General features: G+C 44.1%; 1 protein-coding gene across 3 annotated transcripts in view; it reads left to right on the forward strand.

Moving 5' to 3' along the window:
• LOC121532005 (L-fucose kinase) overlaps positions 1–17184 on the forward strand; it is a 49906-nt gene extending 32722 nt beyond the window's left edge. For all 3 annotated transcript variants that reach the window (XM_041837636.1, XM_041837637.2, XM_041837638.1), the window contains 14 exons: positions 87–193; positions 3936–4037; positions 4126–4299; positions 4431–4504; positions 4606–4961; positions 5258–5474; positions 5666–5832; positions 6233–6460; positions 8454–8597; positions 9023–9142; positions 10509–10696; positions 11269–11368; positions 16627–16850; positions 17052–17184. In XM_041837636.1, the coding sequence (XP_041693570.1) occupies positions 87–193; positions 3936–4037; positions 4126–4299; positions 4431–4504; positions 4606–4961; positions 5258–5474; positions 5666–5832; positions 6233–6460; positions 8454–8597; positions 9023–9142; positions 10509–10696; positions 11269–11368; positions 16627–16850; positions 17052–17123 (2273 nt within the window). In that variant the 3' untranslated portion in view covers positions 17124–17184. The remainder of the gene's footprint in view (positions 1–86; positions 194–3935; positions 4038–4125; positions 4300–4430; positions 4505–4605; positions 4962–5257; positions 5475–5665; positions 5833–6232; positions 6461–8453; positions 8598–9022; positions 9143–10508; positions 10697–11268; positions 11369–16626; positions 16851–17051) is intronic.
• The last annotated feature ends 3634 nt before the right edge of the window (positions 17185–20818 follow it).

A 20818-nucleotide genomic window follows, 5' to 3' on the forward strand; every position in this document is an offset into this window, starting at 1 on the left:
CTACGTGGTACATCACTCTCTGTACATGCCAAATGTGCCATCCTATTACAAGTGGTTCATACATGTGTTTGGTTTTCTCCTTGCAGTTTACGTTCCTGGCGGTTGCTACGACTACCTGACTCTGTCCGGTAGAGAGCACATTGGCCGCCTGACAAAGATGGGGACAGAGAGAGACACTCTGTCACACATACAGGTACCGTACTGGCAAATATATTTTATGTTTGAGATTCTTCAAAGTATCCACCTTTTAACACACTTAACAGATCAGGGTTGGGTTATAAAAAAAATATCCGAAACTTTGAACATCCCACGGACCACCATTAAATCCATTATGAAAAAAAGGAAAGAATATGGCACCACAACAAACCTGCCAAGAGAGGGCCGCCCACCAAAACTCACGGACCAGGCAAGGAGGGCATTAATCAGAGAGGCAACAAAGAGACCAAAGATAACCCTGAAGGAGCTGCAAAGCTCCACAGTGGAGCTGGGCTTTACGGAAGAGTGGCCAGAAAAAAGCCATTGCTTAAATAAATTAATTTGCAAACACGTTTGGTATTCGCCAAAAGGCATGTGGGAGACTCCCCAAACATATAGAAAGATGTTTTTCATCGGCAGGGACTGGAAAACTGGTCAGAATTGAAGGAAAGATGGATGGCGCTAAATACAGGGAAATTCTTGCGAGAAACCTGTTTCAGTCTTCCAGAGATTTGAGACTGGGATGAAGTTCACCTTCCAGCAGGATAATGACCCTAAGCATACTGCTAAAGCAACACTCGAGTGGTTTAAGGGGAAACATTTCAATGTCTTGGAATGGCCTAGTCAAAGCCCAGACCTCAATCCAATTGAGAATCTGTAGTGTTACTTAAAGATTGCTGTACACCAGCGGAACCCACCCAACTTGAAGGAGCTGGAGCAGTTTTGCCTTGAAGAATGGGGAAAAAATCCCAGTGGTTAGATGTGCCAAGCTTATAGAGACATACCCCAAGAGACTTGCTGCTGTAATTGCTGCAAAAGGTTGCTCTACAAAGTATTGACTTTGAATAGTTATGCACGTTTTTTTTTTGGTCTTATTTCTTGTTTTTCACAATAAATAATATTTTGCATCTTCAAAGTGGTAGGCATGTTGTTTAAATCAAATGATACAACCCCCCCCAAAATCCTTTTTAATTCCAGGTTGTAAGGCAACAAAGTAGGAAAAATGCAATGTCAGCACAATAACTGTTTGTCGGGAGCATCATGAAATGGGTTTCCATGGCCGAGCAGCCGCACACAAGCCTAAGATCGCAATGCCAAGCGTCGGCTGGAGTGGTGTAAAGCTCGCCGCCATTGGACTCTGGAGCAGTGGAAATGCGTTCTCTGCAGTGATGGATCACGCTTCACCATCTGGCAGTCTGACGGACAAATCTGGGTTTGGCGGATGCCAGGAGAACGCTACCTACCCCAATGCGTAGTGCTAACTGTAAAGTTTGGTGGAGGAGGAAAAATAGTCTGGGGCTGTTTTTCATGGTTCGGGCTAGGCCCGTCAGTTCCAGTGAAGGGAAATCTTAACGCTACAGCATACAATGACATTCTAGACCATTCTGTGCTTCCAACTTTGTGGCAACAGTTTGGGGAAGGCCCTTTCCTGTTTCAGCATGACAATGCCCCCGTGCACAAAGCGAGGTCCATACAGAAATGGTTTGTTGAGATCGGTGTGGATGAACTTGACTGGCTTGCACAAAGCCCTGACCTCAACCCCATCGAACACCTTGGGGATGAATTGGAATGCGACTGCGAGCCAGGCCTAATCACCAGACATTAGTGCCCGACCTCACGAATGCGCTTGTGGCTGAATGGAAGCAAGTCCCCGCAACAATGTTCCAACATCTAGGGGAAAGCCTTCCCAGAAGACTGGAGGCTGTTATAGCAGCAAAGGGGGGACCAACTCCATATTAATGTCCTTGATTTTAGAATGAGATGTTAAACGAGCAGGTGTCCACATACTTTTGGTCATATAGTGTAGCTACTATAGTAATGCGTTGGTAAACCCGCTACAATCATGCAGTACAGTGTACAGTCAAAAAGCAGTTTAGCAGCTACACCTGCAGGCCCCGGTGGCAATAAATTAATAAAACCGAAAGCTTACCTTGACTTGGAAGAGTTCCACTGTTGGATAGCCATAGCCAGCTAGCTAACATACTGTAGCATCCCTTTCTGTTTGTGCCGGGTGTTTTGAGTAGGCTAAACTAGCTAGCTGCATTCAGCTAGCTCTTTCTCTTTCCTTCTCTCTCTTGCTTCTTCTTAATTTTGGAAGAAATTAATTTGTTCAACTGTTTAACTAGTCTTTCTCTCTCTTTGAGTCAACTACTCACCACATTTTATGCACTGCAGTGCTCGCTAGCTGTAGCTTATGCTTTCAGTACTAGAGTCATTCTCTGATCCTTTGATTGGGTGGACAACATGTCAGTTCATGCTGCAAGAGCTCTGATAGGTTGGAGGTCGTCCTCCAGAAGTTGTCACAATTGCTTTGTAAGTCTATGGAAGAGAGCCTCCTTGAGCCTCCTTGGTTTTGTATTGAAGTCAATGTACCCAGAGGAGGACAGAAGCTAGCTGTCCTCCGGCTACACCATGGTGCTACCCTACAGACTGCTGCTGAGGCTACTGTAGACCTTCATTCCAAAACAGTGTGTTTTAACCTCTACGTGATCGGTGTACCGTATACGGGACGGTTGAGCTAACGTGCGCTAATGTGATTAGCATGACTATTGTAAGTAAAAGCAAACTTTCCAGGACATAGACATGTCTTATATGGGCAGAAAGCTTAAATTCTTGTTAATCTAACGGCACTGTCAAATTTACAGTAGCTATTACAGTGAAAAAATACCATGCTATTGTTTGAGGAGAGTGCACAACAACAAAAAACGTATCACGGCAACTGGTTTGATACATTCACCTCTGAAGGTAAATAATGTACTTACATTCAGTAATCTTGCTCTGATTTGTCATCCTAAGGGTCCCAGAGATAAAATGTAGCATAGTTTTGTTTGATAAAATAAATTTTTATATTCAAATGTAGGAACTGGGTTCTACAGTTTGAAACCCTGCTGTCTCTGGCTCCACACCCACCCCGCCCGGCCATCTAGATGTGTGAAAGTTAGTGTATAAGCTAATGATCCATCATGTATGACATTCCTGGGAGTATGTAAACTTACATTTTGTATTACCATATAATTTTTGTATGTTCTCTATAGTTATGTACTTGAAAATGTATCAATTGACCAATTCGGCACATTTGGGCAGACTTCATACAAAATAGTCCAGTATTACAATGCTTCACTGGATCAATCTGAGATTTTGCACACACACTGCTGCCATCTAGTGGCCAATATCTAAATTGTGCCTAAACTGCAAATTATATTGTGGCCTTTCTCTTGCATTTCAAAGATGATGGAACCAAAAAAATAATAGAACACGCATGTTTTTTTTGTTTGTATTATCTTTTATTAGGTGTTATATTCTCATACATCAATTTCACATTTCCACAAACTTCAAAGTGTGTCCTTTAAAACGATATCAAGAATATGCATATCCTTGCTTCAGGTCCTGAGCTACAGGCAGTTAAGCGAAAATTGTAGAAAAAAAAAAGTCAGATCCTTAAGAGTTTAATCAATTATTTGGTTACTTGTGAAAATATTTAGTATAGTTTTAACTAAAAAGGATCACTTTTTTGTTTCACTATTTTTATGAAATTCACTGAGGAGGATGGTCCTCCCCTTCTTCCTCTGAGGAGCCTCCTCTGCGTACTGGGTAACCGTTCACTCATACGGTCTACATAAAGCTGCCATTAACGTTGCAGGAAAAGGAAATTGAATTGATCCCAACCATGGTCACAACCCTAGCCATGCAATGTGTGTTTTTAATATCTGTCCATGTCTTTCTGTCTGTGTTGTCCTCAGAATGCCCAGTGTGTGAGTGATGGAGGCAGGGTGATCAACAGTGTTCTGGAGGGGGACGTCATTGTTGCATCAGGAGCAGTAATCCAGCACTGCCACCTTCAGGTCTGGAGGAACTCAGAAAATGTAGAACAAAATGTGTACTTAAAACATTATGCTGTGATGTTGTATAACCTTTGACCTCTTCTCCTAGGGTCCAGTGGAGGTGCATTCAGGTTGTTTACTATCAGGCCTGGAAGTGACCTCATCATCGCACATCCAGCAGCTGGCCTTAACCAATGACCACATCATCCAAGGGCACCACATACAACTGGGAGAGATGAAGGTCACTGTTTATACAGTGCTGGGGGCTAACGATGATCTCAAGGTAGCAAGGCACTGTCTTCTCTCCTTCTCCCTTCCACCTTCTTTAGAGATTTCACCATCTGAATGATAGGACTGTGGACAGAGGCTGTTTAGAATGTCTGTTGGTCTCTTACAGACTTTGCCTTCCCATAGGTTTCCTGTGATGACGATGGTGCCACCTTCCTGAACCACAGATGGAGTGACTTCTACAGCCGCACTGGAATACAGTAAGCGTGTTAGCTTGACTGCTAACCTACTCTGATCATGATTTGGACCCTTGGAATGATAAATGTTATATTTACTGAGTCCCTCTGCTCTCTCTCCCCAGGCCTGAGGATCTGTGGGTGTCCGGGAGGTCCCAGTCCCTCATGGAGGCACGCCTGTTCCCAGTCTTCCAGCCGCGGGGGGGCGCGGTGGGGCTGGATGTGGGGGTGTGCTGGCTGCTGGGTGGGCCAGGGGCACTGGAGCAGTGGAGGGCCGCCTGGAGGCTCTCTCTCCGAGAGGTCCTTTCCCTTACTGACCAGGAGGGGGAGCTGCGCTGGAGGGAGGCGCTGTTCTTCCAGGTGGGGAGGAGGAGAGTGATGGACAACTTGAAGGGCCAGAGCGATCGTGGGCTGTTGCCCAGCTTCAGGGCTGCCGTGCTTGGAGGCCAGCATGAGGAGCTCCTCTGCACACTAGACTCCAGTGAGTACTTGATGTCCCTTTATTTGACCATGGGAAGCGGAGTGAGAACACATTGACATTTACACAAGGAGTTGCAGTGCGGAGGCCCCGTCTTACTTTTTCACCTTTTCAACACTTGAAGTGTATGCTCTCTAAATGTGCGTTTATGTGTGAATTCCTGGGGGTGCAGGTGCCTGAATGCATTTCACAGGCTCATTTTGCACTCTTCCTGTCAGATGGCCATAAGAATGGAAAAAAAGGCTGGTTGAGACCAAGTGACTCTCTCTCAATGACTATAGTCATCTCTTGTGCTCCAGTTGCAGCGGGCAGCAGGGAGAACCTGGGAGTGGCGGCCCGCTGCCTGGCCTGTATAGCTGACGTGCTGGCTTGCATGGCCGGGGAGGGCCGAGGGGGGCTGAGGAGCGGGCCGGCTGCTAACCCCGCCTGGAGCCATGCCTTCTCCGTCCTGGAGCAGGGAGACCTGCTGGGTGGCGTCCAGGCCCTGGCCACCGAGAGAGCCAAATGGCTCAGCAGGTCAGACCCATACTGATACTATTAACTACTAACCCTCCATTAGTAGGGGCTGCTAACATATGCATGTTTGCACCATAATGCTTTCTCCCTGCAATATCAATTCCTTAAAAAGTCTGCGGTCAAGAAGTAAAGGAAACCAGGAATTATTATGAAACATGTCAGGAGTGACAGTATATGACTGCCCCCTGCAGGCCACACTTGCTGGTGCGTGCTGCACGGCACTATGAGGGGGCCGGGCAAGTGCTGCTACGACAGGCTGTGATGTCATCACAGAGATTTATCTCCATTGGTCAAGGCGAGGTTCCACCCCTTGGGGAATGGCAAGATGTGGAGTGTCCTGCCAGATTGGACCTCTCAGGTGAGTCAACGGCCCTGTTCAATTTCACCCCCTAGACCAGTGTTTCCAAAACTTTGTCCTCGGGACCCCAAGGGGTGCACTTAATTTTTTTTTTTGAATTAGCTGTGCAGTGCTAGGGCAAAAAACAAAACGTGCAGCCCTTGGGGTCCTGAGGACTGAGTTTGGGAAACCCTGCCCTTTCCCCTAGCCAAACTCTAATGGCAAAGCTCTTTGGATGAGTTATCCGTACCCTTTTAAACCGGGACAATACCCCTAAAAACATACCCCCTAACTTCATGCTATGGGATCATGGGGCCCCTTAGTTTAACATCTAATTTAATGGGCCTGGTCCTATATCAGTTTGTGTTCTCTTGCCACAAATCCCGTAGGAGTACTTCTCAAAATAGGCTCTATCCCACAGGTGGCTGGAGTGATACTCCGCCCATTGCCTTTGAACATGGTGGCGCAGTGGTCAACGTGGCGGTGAAGGTCGACGGGAGACGGCCCATTGGTGCCCGAGCTCGTCGCATCAAAGAGCCCCGTCTGCTATTGGTTAGTTCCAATGGAGTGCAGGACGATGCTGTCGCCATGGAGATAGTTTGCGAGAGGCTGGAGGATCTGAAAGACCACTGTGTGCCACATGCACCTGGTAAGAATTAAATGGGTTTTTATGTGCAGTGCCTTGCAAAAGTATTCATCCCCCCTTTGCGTTTTTCCTATTTTGTTGCATTACAACCTGTAATTTAAATGGATTTTATTTGGATTTAATTTAATGGACATATACAAAATAGTCCAAATTGGTGAAGTGTAATGAAAAAAATTCTAAAAAATAAATAACGCAAAAGTGGTGCGTGCATATGTATTCACCCCCCTTTGCTATGAAGCCCCTAAATAAGATCTGGTGCAACCAATTACCTTCAGAAGTCACATAATTAGTTAAATAAAGTCCACCTGTGTGCAATCTAAGTGTCACATGATCTCAGTATATATACACCTGTTCTGAAAAGCCCCAGAGTCTGCAACACCACTAAGCAAGGGGCACCACCAAGCAAGCGGCACCATGAAGACCAAGGAGCTCTCCAAACAGGTCAGGGACAAAGTTGTGGAGAAGTACAGATCAGGGTTGGTTTATAAAAAAATATCTGAAACTTAGAACATCCCACGGACCACCATTTAAATCCATTATTAAAAAATTGAAAGAATATGGCACCACAACAAACCTGCCAAGAGAGGGCCGCCCACCAAAACCCACGGACCAGGAAAGGAGGGCATTAATCAGAGGCAACAAAGAGACCAAAGATAACCTTGAAGGAGCTGCAAAGCTCCACAGCGGAGATTGGAGTATCTGTCCATAGGACCACTTTGAGCCGTACACTCCACAGAGCTGGGCTTTACGGAAGAGTGGCCAGAAAAAAGCCATTGCTTAAAGAAAAAAATAAGCAAACACGTTTGGTGTTCGCCAAAAGGCATGTGGGAGACTCCCCAAACATATGGAAGAAGGTACTCTGGTCAGATGAGACTAAAATTGAGCTTTTTGGCCATCAAGGAAAACGCTATGTCTGGCGCAAACCCAACACCTCTCATCACCCCGAGAACACCATCCCCACAGTGAAGCATGGTGGTGGCAGCATCATGCTGTGGGGATGTTTTTCATCGGCAGGGACTGGGAAACTAGTCAGAATTGAAGGAATGATGGATGGCGCTAAATACAGGGAAATTCTTGAGGGAAACCTGTTTTAGTCTTCCAGAGATTTGAGACTGGGACGGAGGTTCACCTTCCAGCAGGATAATGACCCTAAGCATACTGCTAAAGCAACACTCGAGTGGTTTAAGGGGAAACATTTAAATGTATTGGAATGGCCTAGTCAAAGCCCAGACCTCAATCCAATTGAGAATCTGTGGTATGACTTAAAGATTGCTGTACACCAGCGGAACCCATCCATTCTTCAAGGAGCTGGAGCAGTTTTGCCTTGAAGAATGGGCAATAATCCCAGTGGCTAGATGTGCCAAGCTTATAGAGACATACCCCAAGAGACTTGCAGCTGCAATTGCTGCAAAAGGTGGCTCTACAAAGTAGGGGTGAATAGTTATGCACACTGAAGTGTTCTGTTTTTTTGTCTTATTTCTTGTTTGTTTCACAATAAAAAATATCTTGCATCTTCAAAGTGGTAGGCATGTTGTGTAAATCAAATGATACAAACTCCCAAAAAATCAATTTTAATTCCAGGTTGTAAGGCAACAAAATAGGAAAAATGCCAAGGGGGGTGAATACTTTCGCAAACCACCGTATGTGGGCCGTGCTGATCAGTAAGTGTGTGTGTGGAGTCTTGTGTGGCATTTCCATGTATTGATTCTATATCCTTGTGCTGTTTGTTCACTGCTGTTGCGTGATCCAGTTTTTCTTTCCATTCATAAAGGCACACTTCTAGTAGAACTTGTCATGTTTGGTCACTTCCAGTTGTCTTTGATCGTAGTCCAGGTCATGCTTCGTGATCAAGAATGTAGTGGTAAAACTTGCAGCTGTCAATTTAAACACTAAACCAATTTTAAAAAGGAGAATTGATGTGTCTTTACGCTACACTACATCCCTGTTGGTCATATCTGGTCATCTGCTCCCCTCTGTGTGTGTGTGTGTCCCCCAGGTGCCCTGTTGAAGGCGGTGTGTGTGTGCAGCGGCCTGGTCACCTATCCCTCTCGGCAGTCCCTGGAGGAGCAGCTCTTGCAGCGCTGGGGCGGAGGGGTGGAGATCCACACCTGGTCCCTCCTGCCCCACGGTTCAGGACTGGGTAAGAAGAGCAATGGGTTGTGCTCATTAGGGCATGTAACGGAAAACATTTAGCAAGACGTTTAGCAATCGGAGAATGTTTTGTAACGGAATATGAAAATGTTTTTTTATTTTTATTGGAGAGTCCAGGTAGTCCCTCCCTGTTTCAGTCCATTTTCTTCCATTTGTTGCCTAATGCACATGACCATGGGGCTTGGCAGTGTCAGTGTCTCATAACACATAAACCACCACATTGTCTCTTGTTGTGGTGCTACAGAAAAAGCAAAAAACACTACTTGGTCATCAACGCCAAGAATTGGGCTAGTCCCTGCACACATTCACCACTCACTCCTTCGTTCCCCTTCCCCTCACTTCACCTCCCCTCTCCCACTCTTTCTTTGTCTTTCTCCCCGCTATCTCTCTCACTGCCTATTGTTGCTCCTGCAGGTACCAGTAGTATCTTGGCGGGAGCGGTGCTGGCAGCCGTCTACAGATGCACGGGGCGAACCTACGACACAGACTCCCTCATTCACGCTGTTCTCCACCTGGAGCAGATGCTGACCACTGGTGAGATCTCACTCACAACAACACATACACAGAATACCATTTGCACCTGTGTGGCAGAAGGGGCAACCCAGACACGTCACAGGGGCTATAAAGCTGAAGCATCTGTTTTTAGAACGTTTTCTCACCACCAAATATAGTAGTGAGAGGAAGTCCAGTCATGGGTAGTGGGAACTAGGTGAAACTGGGCCGACATTCTGGTAATTTTCTCATCTATGAAACATCTGATCTCAATACATTTTTCTGTTCCCCAAACTAAAATCTGTTACAAACACAGTGCAATTAGTTTTATAGATTTGACGCTTTGCCAAAGTTGTAAAAAAAAGTGTGTTGTTTAGGAATGCAAGTTCGAATTGAGTTTGAGCACACGTGCACTTCACAGAGGTGGCGTTCCCTACCGGAAATATGCAAATATACGCTACAATGCGCCAATAGGATCTCACTAGCTCGTGCTTGGCTTTGCTCACCTCCTTCCTTGTTCTGCCCACTATGCTTCATTTGCTCCTACTGTAAACGACACAGATGAACTGTCTTGGGTTAGTTATAAATATCTTTGGCTAAGCTGTTTGCTGGCTATGTGTGGAGCCATGTTGACATCATTCAATGCATTCTGAGTCACGTAAACATCTGTCAGACCAAAGATGTTATAGCAAAACGAGGTGAAGGGATGGTTCACTCGAACTTCCGGAAGTGAATGATGGTAGACAACACACCCCCTTCGTCTTTAACATGCATACTGCAAACAGACCCAACTCATCTTGTCAGCTCTTTGGTTGATGGAGAAAAACAACCATGGCGGCGCGCACAAACTACCCACCATCTTTCGACTTTTAGAAAGTGTTTCACTCAATTATTTTGATCACTGGTAAGCTCACCCTTGATGTGATGAAGTGTAAATATTAATTGTTATTCGCTCATTCATATTATGATTTTTATGAGCTGAGAGTTTGATAAATATGACCACTTGTGTTGGCTCACTCTTTACTCAGTTAGCGCTAGGACCAATGTAGCCTATATAACACAATGAGAATTGTGTTATGCTGTTGCTACTTCTGTCTGAACATTGCATCCAAAAATGAACTGCTTACATTGAGGACATAACATTGTAAAGACTGTGTTTATGCAAAATGTTTGTTTTGTTCACAGAGTGTGTGTGGCCAGCTCAAACACGGACTGTTGCGTCAATCGTAACTAGACGCTCTAATGAAGTGTTCTAATCACACCGGTTTGAGCGTACGCAGCAGGGACCACCCGTGTCAAAGGGTTTTAAATCGCTTTGGGTAAAAGCATCTGATAAATGGCATATTATATGTTATTTGTTATGATGCGCTCATTCTGTCTCCCTCTCTCTCCCTGTCTCCCTCCTTAGGTGGTGGTTGGCAGGACCAGGTCGGAGGCTTGGTGGGGGGAGTAAAGGTGGCGCGCTCCAAAGCCTGTCTTCCCCTCCGGGTGGAAGTGGAACGTCTCACTCTCTCAGAGGACTTTCTGCTCTCACTTCAACAGCACCTCCTGCTGGTCTACACCGGCAAGACACGGCTTGCACGAAACTTGCTGCAGGTTAGCCATCCAGCCTTACAGCACTTATTCAAAGCCAAAATGTTAAGAAAGGGGTTAACTATACCATTCATTGAAAAGTCTGACTTATATTGTAACTTATAAATCAGGCCTTTACTCTGTAATGAGTTTGAATTTCCACTGTAATAAATCCAACACTATGCTTTCTGACTCTGTGTACTAGAAAACTTTGTTAGTGCATTAGTCAAGTTTAGGGTTCAAAAGATAGTTTTAGGATTTAATGAGGTTCTGTAAAGTTCCTTTAATATATTTACACCAAGCATCCACACTTACTTCCTGTTTCTACAATAATATTTCTGACCACTTCCTGTTTACAGTGTACAGTTGTGGTAGAACACTTCCTCTCAGTGCTGCAGGCATTTTGTCATTTCACATGTAGCATGTATTTACATTTACCATTTACTAGCACAAACCTTTCAAAATGACATGATCAAAACAGTACGTCAAATGCTACAGCTACTTAGAGGAAGGAGAGGAAGCAACTTTAGACTATTGAGATTTGTTTGAAGGATGTTGGGTGTCATCTCTAAAATGGCTGCCATGTTGTTGTGCAGGACACTGTGCGGCGCTGGTACAGCCGTGTGCCCTCCATCGTGGAGAACGCCGGGCAGCTAGTGGACAACGCAGAAGAGTGTGCCCTTGCATGTACAGAAGGTGAGAGAGAGAGAGGAATGGTGTTGATGCAGCTCTAAAAGTGACTCCCTGGTCCTTCAAACTGCTTATTTTAATTGGCTGATCTTGAGCTTGGTAGGTTATGGCAACTGCCATTGCTTGCCACTCCTAAATTACGCCCATGCCCACCCCACACCTTAATAAACACTTTGTTATATTTTGTCTCTCCTAGGGCTGTTACGGTGACCATATTACAGCCACACCGGCTGTCACGAGTCATGACGACAGTCAAATTCAAAGTGACCGTTTAGTCACGGTAATTAGGCTTCTCCAAGCTCTGATGCTGCTGATGGTCATTAGTAGCCTACCAAATTTGCTAACTGCCTGGTACTCCACACTCTATTGTCCCTCTAATCACTCTGACATCAATGCAAATGTAATCGAAAATCGAATCAAACACTTCATGAGAACACATGAGCTCATGTTGCACAACATTTCTACAGGCTATGCAATTGCGTGAGAACAGAGTGATGGCCTCTATTAAAAAGAGGAGGATCCCATCAGCTTTCTATAGACTAGGCCTACTATATTTATTTATCAACTTTCCTAATATTAAGCACATTGCTTCTCTTTACATCAGGAGTATAGCCTACCTGGCTGGCATGAAATTGAACCAAGTGAAAAGCGTCCTCCATTCGCTATTTAAGTGCATAGATGACATGTATTTTTTTCTGCTGCCCCTGTTTCGAGACAGGTGCATGATAATGGTCCATTCTAAATCCAAACTAATTTCACACATATACAGATGTGGAAAAAATTAAGAGACCAATGCAAATTTTTCTTAAATCAGCATCTCTACATGTATGACAGCCATTCCATTCCAGTGTTTGTTGAATTCCAACACAGGCACACCTCATTCTACTGAATTAGGTACTGATTAGGTGATCACATGAACCAAATCTTATTTAACGAGGAAAAGTATTAAAACCACTGCTGTGGTCATCACTATCCTCCTGCAATAGGACCAGCTGGATGGCAAAAACAGTGCTAATAGTACCTCAAAAGTAATATTAATAAAAAAATAACTATTGACCATGCCAAAAGAGTTGAAAATGAATGTTTTGAGTGAGGAAAAGAAGGGTTCAATTCTGGCTTTACTGGCAGAGGGATACAGTGAGTGTCAAGTTGCTTCCATCCTTAAAATTTCAAAGACGGCGGTTCATAAGAACAAGGTCAAGCAGCAGACATTGGGGACAACAAAGCTACAGACCATCAGAGGGCGAAAACGACTCTCTACTGACCGGGATGACCACCAACTCATTCGAATGTCACTCAACAACCGTAAGATGACATCAAGTCACCTACAAAAATAATGGCAAACGGCAGCTGGGGTGAAGTGCACGGCGAGGACGGTTCGAAACAGGCTCCTAGGGGCAGGGCTGAAGTCATGCAAAGCTAGAAAAAAGCCCTTCATCAATGAGAAGCAAAGAAGAGACAGGCTGAGGTTTGCAAAAGACCATAAGGATTGGACCTTAGAGGACTGGAGTAAGGTCATCTTCTCTGATGAGTCCAATTTTCAGCTTTGCCCAACACCTGGTCGTCTAATGGTTAGACGGAGACCTGGAGAGGCCTACAAGCCACAGTGTCTCACACCCAGTGTGAAATTTGGTGGAGGATCGGTGATGATCTGGGGGTGCTTCAGCAAGGCTGGAATCGGGCAGATTTGTCTTTGTGAAGGACGCATGAATGAAGCCACGTACAAGGTTGTCCTGGAAGAAAACCTGCTTCCTTTTGCGCTGACATTGTTCCCCAACTCTGAGGATTGGTTTTTCCAGCAGGACAATGCGCCATGCCACACAGCCATGTCAATCAAAGCGTGGATGGAGGACCACCAGATCAAGACCCTGTCATGGCCAGCCCAATCTCCAGACCTGAACCCCATTGAAAACTTCTGGAATGTGATCAAGAGGAAGATGGATGCTCACAAGCCATCAAACAAAGCCGAGCTGCTTACATTTTTGCGCCAGGAGTGGCATAAAGTCACCCAACATCAATGTGAAAGACTGGTGGAGAGCATGCCAAGACGCATGAAAGCTGTGATTGAAAATCAGGGTTATTCCACCAAATATTGATTTCTGAACTCTTCCTAAGTTAAAACATTACTATTGTGTTGTTTAAAAATGAACATGAACTTATTTTCTTTGCATCTTTTTTGTTATTTTGACCAGTTGACATTTTCTGCAAATAAATGCTCTAAATTACAATATTATTATTTGGAATTTGGGAGAAATGTTGTCAGTAGTTTATAGAATAAAACAAAAATGTTATTTTTACCCAAACACATACCTATAAATAGTAAAACCAGAGAAACTGATAATTTTGCAGTGGCTCTTAATTTTTTCCGCAGCTGTATATTATTTAGTATATTTACATTTACATTTTAGTCATTTAGCAGACGCTCTTATCCAGAGCAACTTACAGTTAGTGAGTGCATACATTTTCATACTGGCCCCCCGTGGGAAATGAACCCACAACCCTGGCGTTACAAGCGCCATGCTCTACCAACTGAGCTACAGTGTGTGTGTGTATACAGTGCTATGAAAAAGTATTTGCCCCCTTTCTAATTTTCTCTACTTTTGCATATTTGTGATACTGAATGTTATCAGATCTTCAACCAAAACCTAATATCAGATAAAGGGAACATAAGTGAACAAATAACACAACAATTACATATTTATTTCATAAACAAAGTTATGCAACACCCAATTCCCCTGTGTGAAAAAGTAATTGCCCCCTTACACTCAATAACTGATTGTCCTGCCACAACATCTCAATTGGGATTAGGTCTGGACTTTGACTAGGCCATTCCAAAACTTCAAATTTGTTGCTTTTTAGCAATTTTCATGTAGACTTGATTGTGTGTTTTGGATCATTGTCTTGCTGCATGACCCAGCTGCGCTTCAGCTTCAGCTCACAGACGGATGGTCTGACATTCTCCTGTAGAATTCTCTGATACAGAGCAGAATTCATGGTTCCTTTTATTAAGGCCAGGCATTACTGGAACCATGTCGTCCAAAAGTTATACTTTTGAATCATCTGTCCATAGAATGTTCTTCCAAGAGTCTTGATGATCATCCAGGTGCTTTTTGGCAAACTTGAGTCAACTTTTTGGACGAGATGGGTCCCATTATGCCTTGCGAAAACCAAACACTGCATTCCACAGTAAGAACATCATACCAAAGGTCAAGCATGGTGGTGGTGGTGTGATGGTTTGGGGATGCTTTGCTGCCTCAGGACCTGGATGACTTGCCTTAATAGAAGGAACCATGAATTCTGCTCTGTATCAGAAAATTATACAGGAGAATGTCAGACCATCCGTCTGTCAGCTGAAGCTGAAGCGCAGCTGGGTCATGCAGCAAGACAACGATCCAAAACACACAATCAAGTCTACATGAAAATTGCTAAAAAGCAACAAATTGGACGTTTTGGAATGGCCTAGTCAAAGTCCAGACCTAATCCCAATTGAGATGTTGTGGCAGGACTTGCATGAAACGAGCAGTTCATGCTTGAAAACCTACACGTCACTGAGTTAAAGCAGTTCTGCATGGAAGAGTGGGCCAAAATTCCTCCACAGCGACGTGAGAGACTGATCAACAACTACAGGAAGCATTTGGTTGGAGTCATTGCAGCTAAAGGTGGCACAACCAGTTATTGAGTGTAAGGGGGCAATTACTTTTTCACACAGGGGAATTGGGTGTTGCATAACTTTGTTTATGAAATAAATTAAATAAATATGTAATTGTTGTGTTATTTGTTCACTTATGTTCCCTTTATCAAATATTAGGTTTTGGTTGAAGATCTGATAACATTCAGTATCACAAATATGCAAAAGTAGAGAAAATTAGAAAGGGGGCAAGTACTTTTTCATAGCACTGTATATGTAAGACAAGATTAAATCAAGAATAGTGTGATGTGTGTCAATATTAGCATATCACTTGTGAATGATATTATCACTTGTGAATGATGCCCTGCTTAAGGCAAACAGCGCATATTTTTTTTGCGACTTTTTCAAATCATAGTCGCACACCTCATGTAGTCTAGCTCACAGGCCTATATGTTTTGATAAGGTTTCCACTACAAGTGGCCAAATAACTTCTTAAAATGAAGCCCATTAATCCACTTTACAACGGGTGTAGAGCCTAAATGGCATACATATGCAGTGCGTGAGTTTCAAGTTTGGGGAAGATAATTCTCACCCTAAAAATGCACCTTTATAATAAAAGCAATACATGCATAATCGCATTTGTGGTTACTTTTGAGAATGGCGTTTTCCTGCTAATGGAACATTCACGCTTAGCCTACGGCCGTGTGCGCATTGCTGAGCTGATAATGTGAAGAAATAGCCTAATAGTTTATCAAAATTTTAAGCTACATGTTCTCATCTGTTGCGTCAGGCTCATTGCTTAAAACAGGTTTTTTGATGCTAGAGGTTGTATTAATTTGGGATCTATCGCATCCCACAACTGTCCCAGACTTGTTTGGAATATTTATTTATCGCACAGAATAGAGTAGGTCAACTTTTGTACTATGGGGGATAGTAGATTGACATAGGCTAGTGCTTTCGCTGTTCGTTAGGCCTACTCATCTTGTTGGCTGACGAAAAGTAAATGTGGACAGTCCTTCCAATATCTTCAATATGCGCCTCGGAATTGGAGTTGCGTCCCTGATGTGTCTGTCTTCACTTGTAGCCTGTGAGAAAGACCCGATCACGTGACGGAGAGCCATGTGAGTGAGAGGTGCTTCGGCACGCTGGTCACTGGCCGCAAAAGGAATTGATTTTTTTAGGGGGCTGGCCACCCCTCAGAGCCTGGTTCCTCTCTAGGTTTCTTCCTAGGTTTCTGCCTTTCTAGGGAGTTTGTCCTAGCCACCGTGCTTCTACATCGGCATTGCTTGCTGTTTGGGGTTTTAGGCTGGGTTTCTGTATAGCACTTTGTGACATCTGCTGATGTAAAAAGGGCTTTATAAATAACATTTGATTGATTTATAGCCACAAAAAGGGGATGCAGCCGGGAAATTCGAGGCATTATCAAGTGCTTGTCAAATTGTGAATGAGAGACTGATGAAGTGTGTACAGCCTGCGCAAAAAAACAAAGCAGAGTTTTCCTTTCATGCGACTCTTTTCAAATAATAATTGAGTCGCTCATGCAGCCTTAGAATGTATTAACAATCCCCTCTCATCTTCCGATCTCTCTTTCTAACTCCTTCCCTCCTGCCCTCCTCTCCCCTCCATCTCCCCCTAGGCTCTCTCCCTAGGCTGGGGGCTTGTCTGGAGCGTTACTGGGGCCAGAAGAAGGTGATGGCTCCGGGGTGTGAGCCGGCAGCGGTGCGGATCATGATGGATGCCCTGCGCCCGCTGGCCCTGGGACAGACGCTGGCGGGGGCGGGGGGAGGGGGCTTCCTCTACCTGCTGACCCGCCAGCCACAGCAGGGGGAGGTGGTGCGTCAGGTCCTCAACAACATACAAGTAAGTATATAGACGGGTGGAGATGTACTGAAAGGGTCAGGAATAGTTCAAATGAAGATGGGAGGGAATGAACAGGGCAAAGTTATATCAGTCCTATGTGTTTAAAACTTGAATTGAAAATGAAACCAAAAGAACCCATTTAAAAACAGAGTTCAGCTATGCTCAGCGTTTCAGCTGACATTGACTGTTTTTGTGTCACAGGGCCTCCGAGACTTCAGTGTCCATCTAGTTGAGCTGGACATGGACGGCATCTCACTGCTGAAGTCTTCCTGACACAGACAGACTTCTGGACCCTAAGCCATTTTTATACAAATGTATACAGTGGGGAAAAAAAGTATTTAGTCAGCCACCAATTGTGCAAGTTCTCCCACTTACAAAGATGAGAGAGGCCTGTAATTTTCATCATAGGTACACGTCAACTATGACAGACAAATTGAGAATTTTTTTCTCCAGAAAATCACATTGTAGGATTTTTATTGAATTTATTTGCAAATTATGGTGGAAAATAAGTATTTGGTCACCTACAAACAAGCAAGATTTCTGGCTCTCACAGACCTGTAACTTCTTCTTTAAGAGGCTCCTCTGTCCTCCACTCGTTACCTGTATTAATGGCACCTGTTTGAACTTGTTATCAGTATAAAAGACACCTGTCCACAACCTCAAACAGTCACACTCCAAACTCCACTATGGCCAAGACCAAAGAGCTGTCAAAGGACACCAGAAACAAAAGTGTAGACCTGCACCAGGCTGGGAAGACTGAATCTGCAATAGGTAAGCAGCTTGGTTTGAAGAAATCAACTGTGGGCGCAATTATTAGGAAATGGAAGACATACAAGACCACTGATAATCTCCCTCGATCTGGGGCTCCACGCAAGATCTCACCCCGTGGGGTCAAAATGATCACAAGAACGGTGAGCAAAAATCCCAGAACCACACGGGGGGGCCTAGTGAATGACCTGCAGAGAGCTGGGACCAAAGTAACAAAGCCTACCATCAGTAACACACTACGCCGCCAGGGACTCAAATCCTGCAGTGCCAGACGTGTCCCCCTGCTTAAGCCAGTACATGTCCAGGCCCGTCTGAAGTTTGCTAGAGTGCATTTGGATGATCCAGAAGAGGATTGGGAGAATGTCATATGGTCAGATGAAACCAAAATAGAACTTTTTGGTAAAAACTCAACTCGTCGTGTTTGGAGGACAAAGAATGCTGAGTTGCATCCAAAGAACACCATACCTACTGTGAAGCATGGGGGTGGAAACATCATGCTTTGGGGCTGTTTTTCTGCAAAGGGACCAGGACGACTGACCCGTGTAAAGGAAAGAATGAATGGGGCCATGTATCGTGATATTTTGAGTGAAAACCTCCTTCCATCAGCAAGGGCATTGAAGATGCTGGGTCTTTCAGCATGACAATGATCCCAAACACACCGCCCGGGCAACGAAGTAGTGGCTTCGTAAGAAGCATTTCAAGGTCCTGGAGTGGCCTAGCCAGTCTCCAGATCTCAACCCCATAGAAAATCTTTGGAGGGAGTTGAAAGTCCGTGTTGCCCAGCGACAGCCCCAAAACATCACTGCTCTAGAGGAGATCTGCATGGAGGAATGGGCCAAAATAACAGCAACAGTGTGTGAAAACCTTGTGAAGACTTACAGAAAACGTTTGACCTGTGTCATTGCCAACAAAGGGTATATAACAAAGTATTGAGAAACTTTTGTTATTGACCAAATACTTATTTTCCACCATAATTTGCAAATAAATTCATAAAAAATCCTACAATGTGATTTTCTGGATTTTTTTTTTCTCATTTTGTCTGTCATAGTTGACGTGTACCTATGATGAAAATTACAGGCCTCTCTCATCTTTTTAAGTGGGAGAACTTGCACAATTGGTGGCTGACTAAATACTTTTTTCCCCCACTGTAACTACTGTTATGATATATTGGGGGAAGGTTAGTGTTAGGACATATCACAGGAGGTTGGTTGCACCATAATTGGGGAGGACGGGCTCATGGTAACTGCTGGAGCAGAATGAATGGAATGGTATTAAATACATCAAACACATGATTTCCAGGTGTTTGATGCAATTCCATTCGCTCCCTTCCGGCGATTTATTATGAGCCGTTCTCCCCTCAGCAGCCTCCACTGGGACATATACACCTTTTAAACCGAAACGTTTTTCCACCAACTTCAGCATCCCGCCAACTTTTTGCCTACTTTTCTCTATATATGAAAGGTATTGCCGGCGACAAAGCCAATACTTTTATTTCCGCCAACCGACCTAGTCATGATTACGGTAAAGTTCTGCCTACGGCTTAGAATGAAATGTAGCCTTAATGCCGTGGCACCATTGGCCCTACTTCGCTCTTAATGGTTGCTAGACAGCTACGTGGTCCTCTGTAGCTCAGCTGGTAGAGCACGGCGCTTGTAACGCCAAGGTAGTGGGTTCGATCCCCGGGACCACCCATACACAAAAATGTATGCACGCATGACTGTAAGTCGCTTTGGATAAAAGCGTCTGCTAAATGGCATATTATTATTATTACTATCCTCCTGCCAGTTCTAAACTTCGCGAGGCATGTCACTTCACCCATCTCTTTGCATAGCCCACCACATGCACTATGTTCTTAACCACAACTGGATGAATCATAAATAATTATTGTGGGAATAAATATCACTGAATGATGGAAATATTGAAAGCAACAAATTGTGGCTTACTGAAACTCCCAAAGTCATCCAATTGTTTATAATAGGCCTACATTTTATTTGAGGTGAGTGCTGCTCATGATCATCTTGTCTAGTTGGCTCATTTATTAGCACTGATCATAACATTTTTACCAGTATGTTATGTAGCTTAACATGTGGATGATTTTGCTCTTCACTCGAGCATATAGGCAACTCCAAAAGCCTGCAGAGGTTGTGAAATAGGAACACGAGACTCCAATGCTTTTGAAAATATAGATTGCTATTATTTTCTATCGGTATCATGATGAATATACTCTCAATGTAAGATCCTACGCCTGCTCCCTAACAAAGCAGAGTTAGGGTAGGAAAGAGATGAAACGTAGATTTAAAAAAGCATGGGGTTGCTTTGGGCTGTTTAAATATATCACTTTTGATATGACAACAGCTCCACATGTTGTATTCTTAGTCAACACAATGTATAGTAGGCTGTCTTTTTCTGTTTAATAAACAAAATAACTATTGATTTCATGTGCATGCTGCAGCCATATAGGCTGCACAGACCAGTAACACAATTAAAGTCAATATGTAATTCTATCCTTTTGAACATACATTTTATTAGTCTTGTGTTTCTTAGGATCTGCCTAAACAAATGAATAATGGATTTATTTTTTATGGTGTATATTCTCAATGGATTTATTTAAAAAGGACGCCCACCCACATCTGCACACCACTACTACCACTTGTCCCCGCCATGCGCATGGGAGTCATAAAAGGCATCCGCAGGCAATAATGTGGTAAAAATGGGCCTGTTTATAAGGGGGTCATATAAACATTGGGAGAAAAAAATTAGCAGGCAAAATACCTTAAATCCTATGTGAACGCAGTAATGGACACTGTCCAGGATACCCTTTCGCACTCCATCCCCCTAGATGGCAGCAACTGGGTCCAGGTGCTAAGCCTGGTTGATAAGCACACATTGGTGCTGCCAATTAGGGTGATCGTCAGTCAGTGTCCCAGCATGCAAGCCGTGAGGCTGCTGGTTCGTTTGGTGGCCATGAGGCCTTTCATTTGCTTTTGAATCATTAGTTTGGACATGCCTGTTGGCGGTTTCCACTTTGTACATATGTGTTTCGTCACCATCTGAACAAATAATAATCTGCTTGGATGGCCAACCAAGAGGTCAAGAGACAGAGCTGGCACTGGACCAAGATAAGTTTGCTGTCTCCCTGCGCAACACCTAGGCACATGCGTTGATTTCTCACAAATGCACACATTCATTCATGTTACAGG

Source organism: Coregonus clupeaformis, chromosome 19 (assembly GCF_020615455.1).
Source record: "Coregonus clupeaformis isolate EN_2021a chromosome 19, ASM2061545v1, whole genome shotgun sequence".
Taxonomy (NCBI): domain Eukaryota; kingdom Metazoa; phylum Chordata; class Actinopteri; order Salmoniformes; family Salmonidae; genus Coregonus; species Coregonus clupeaformis.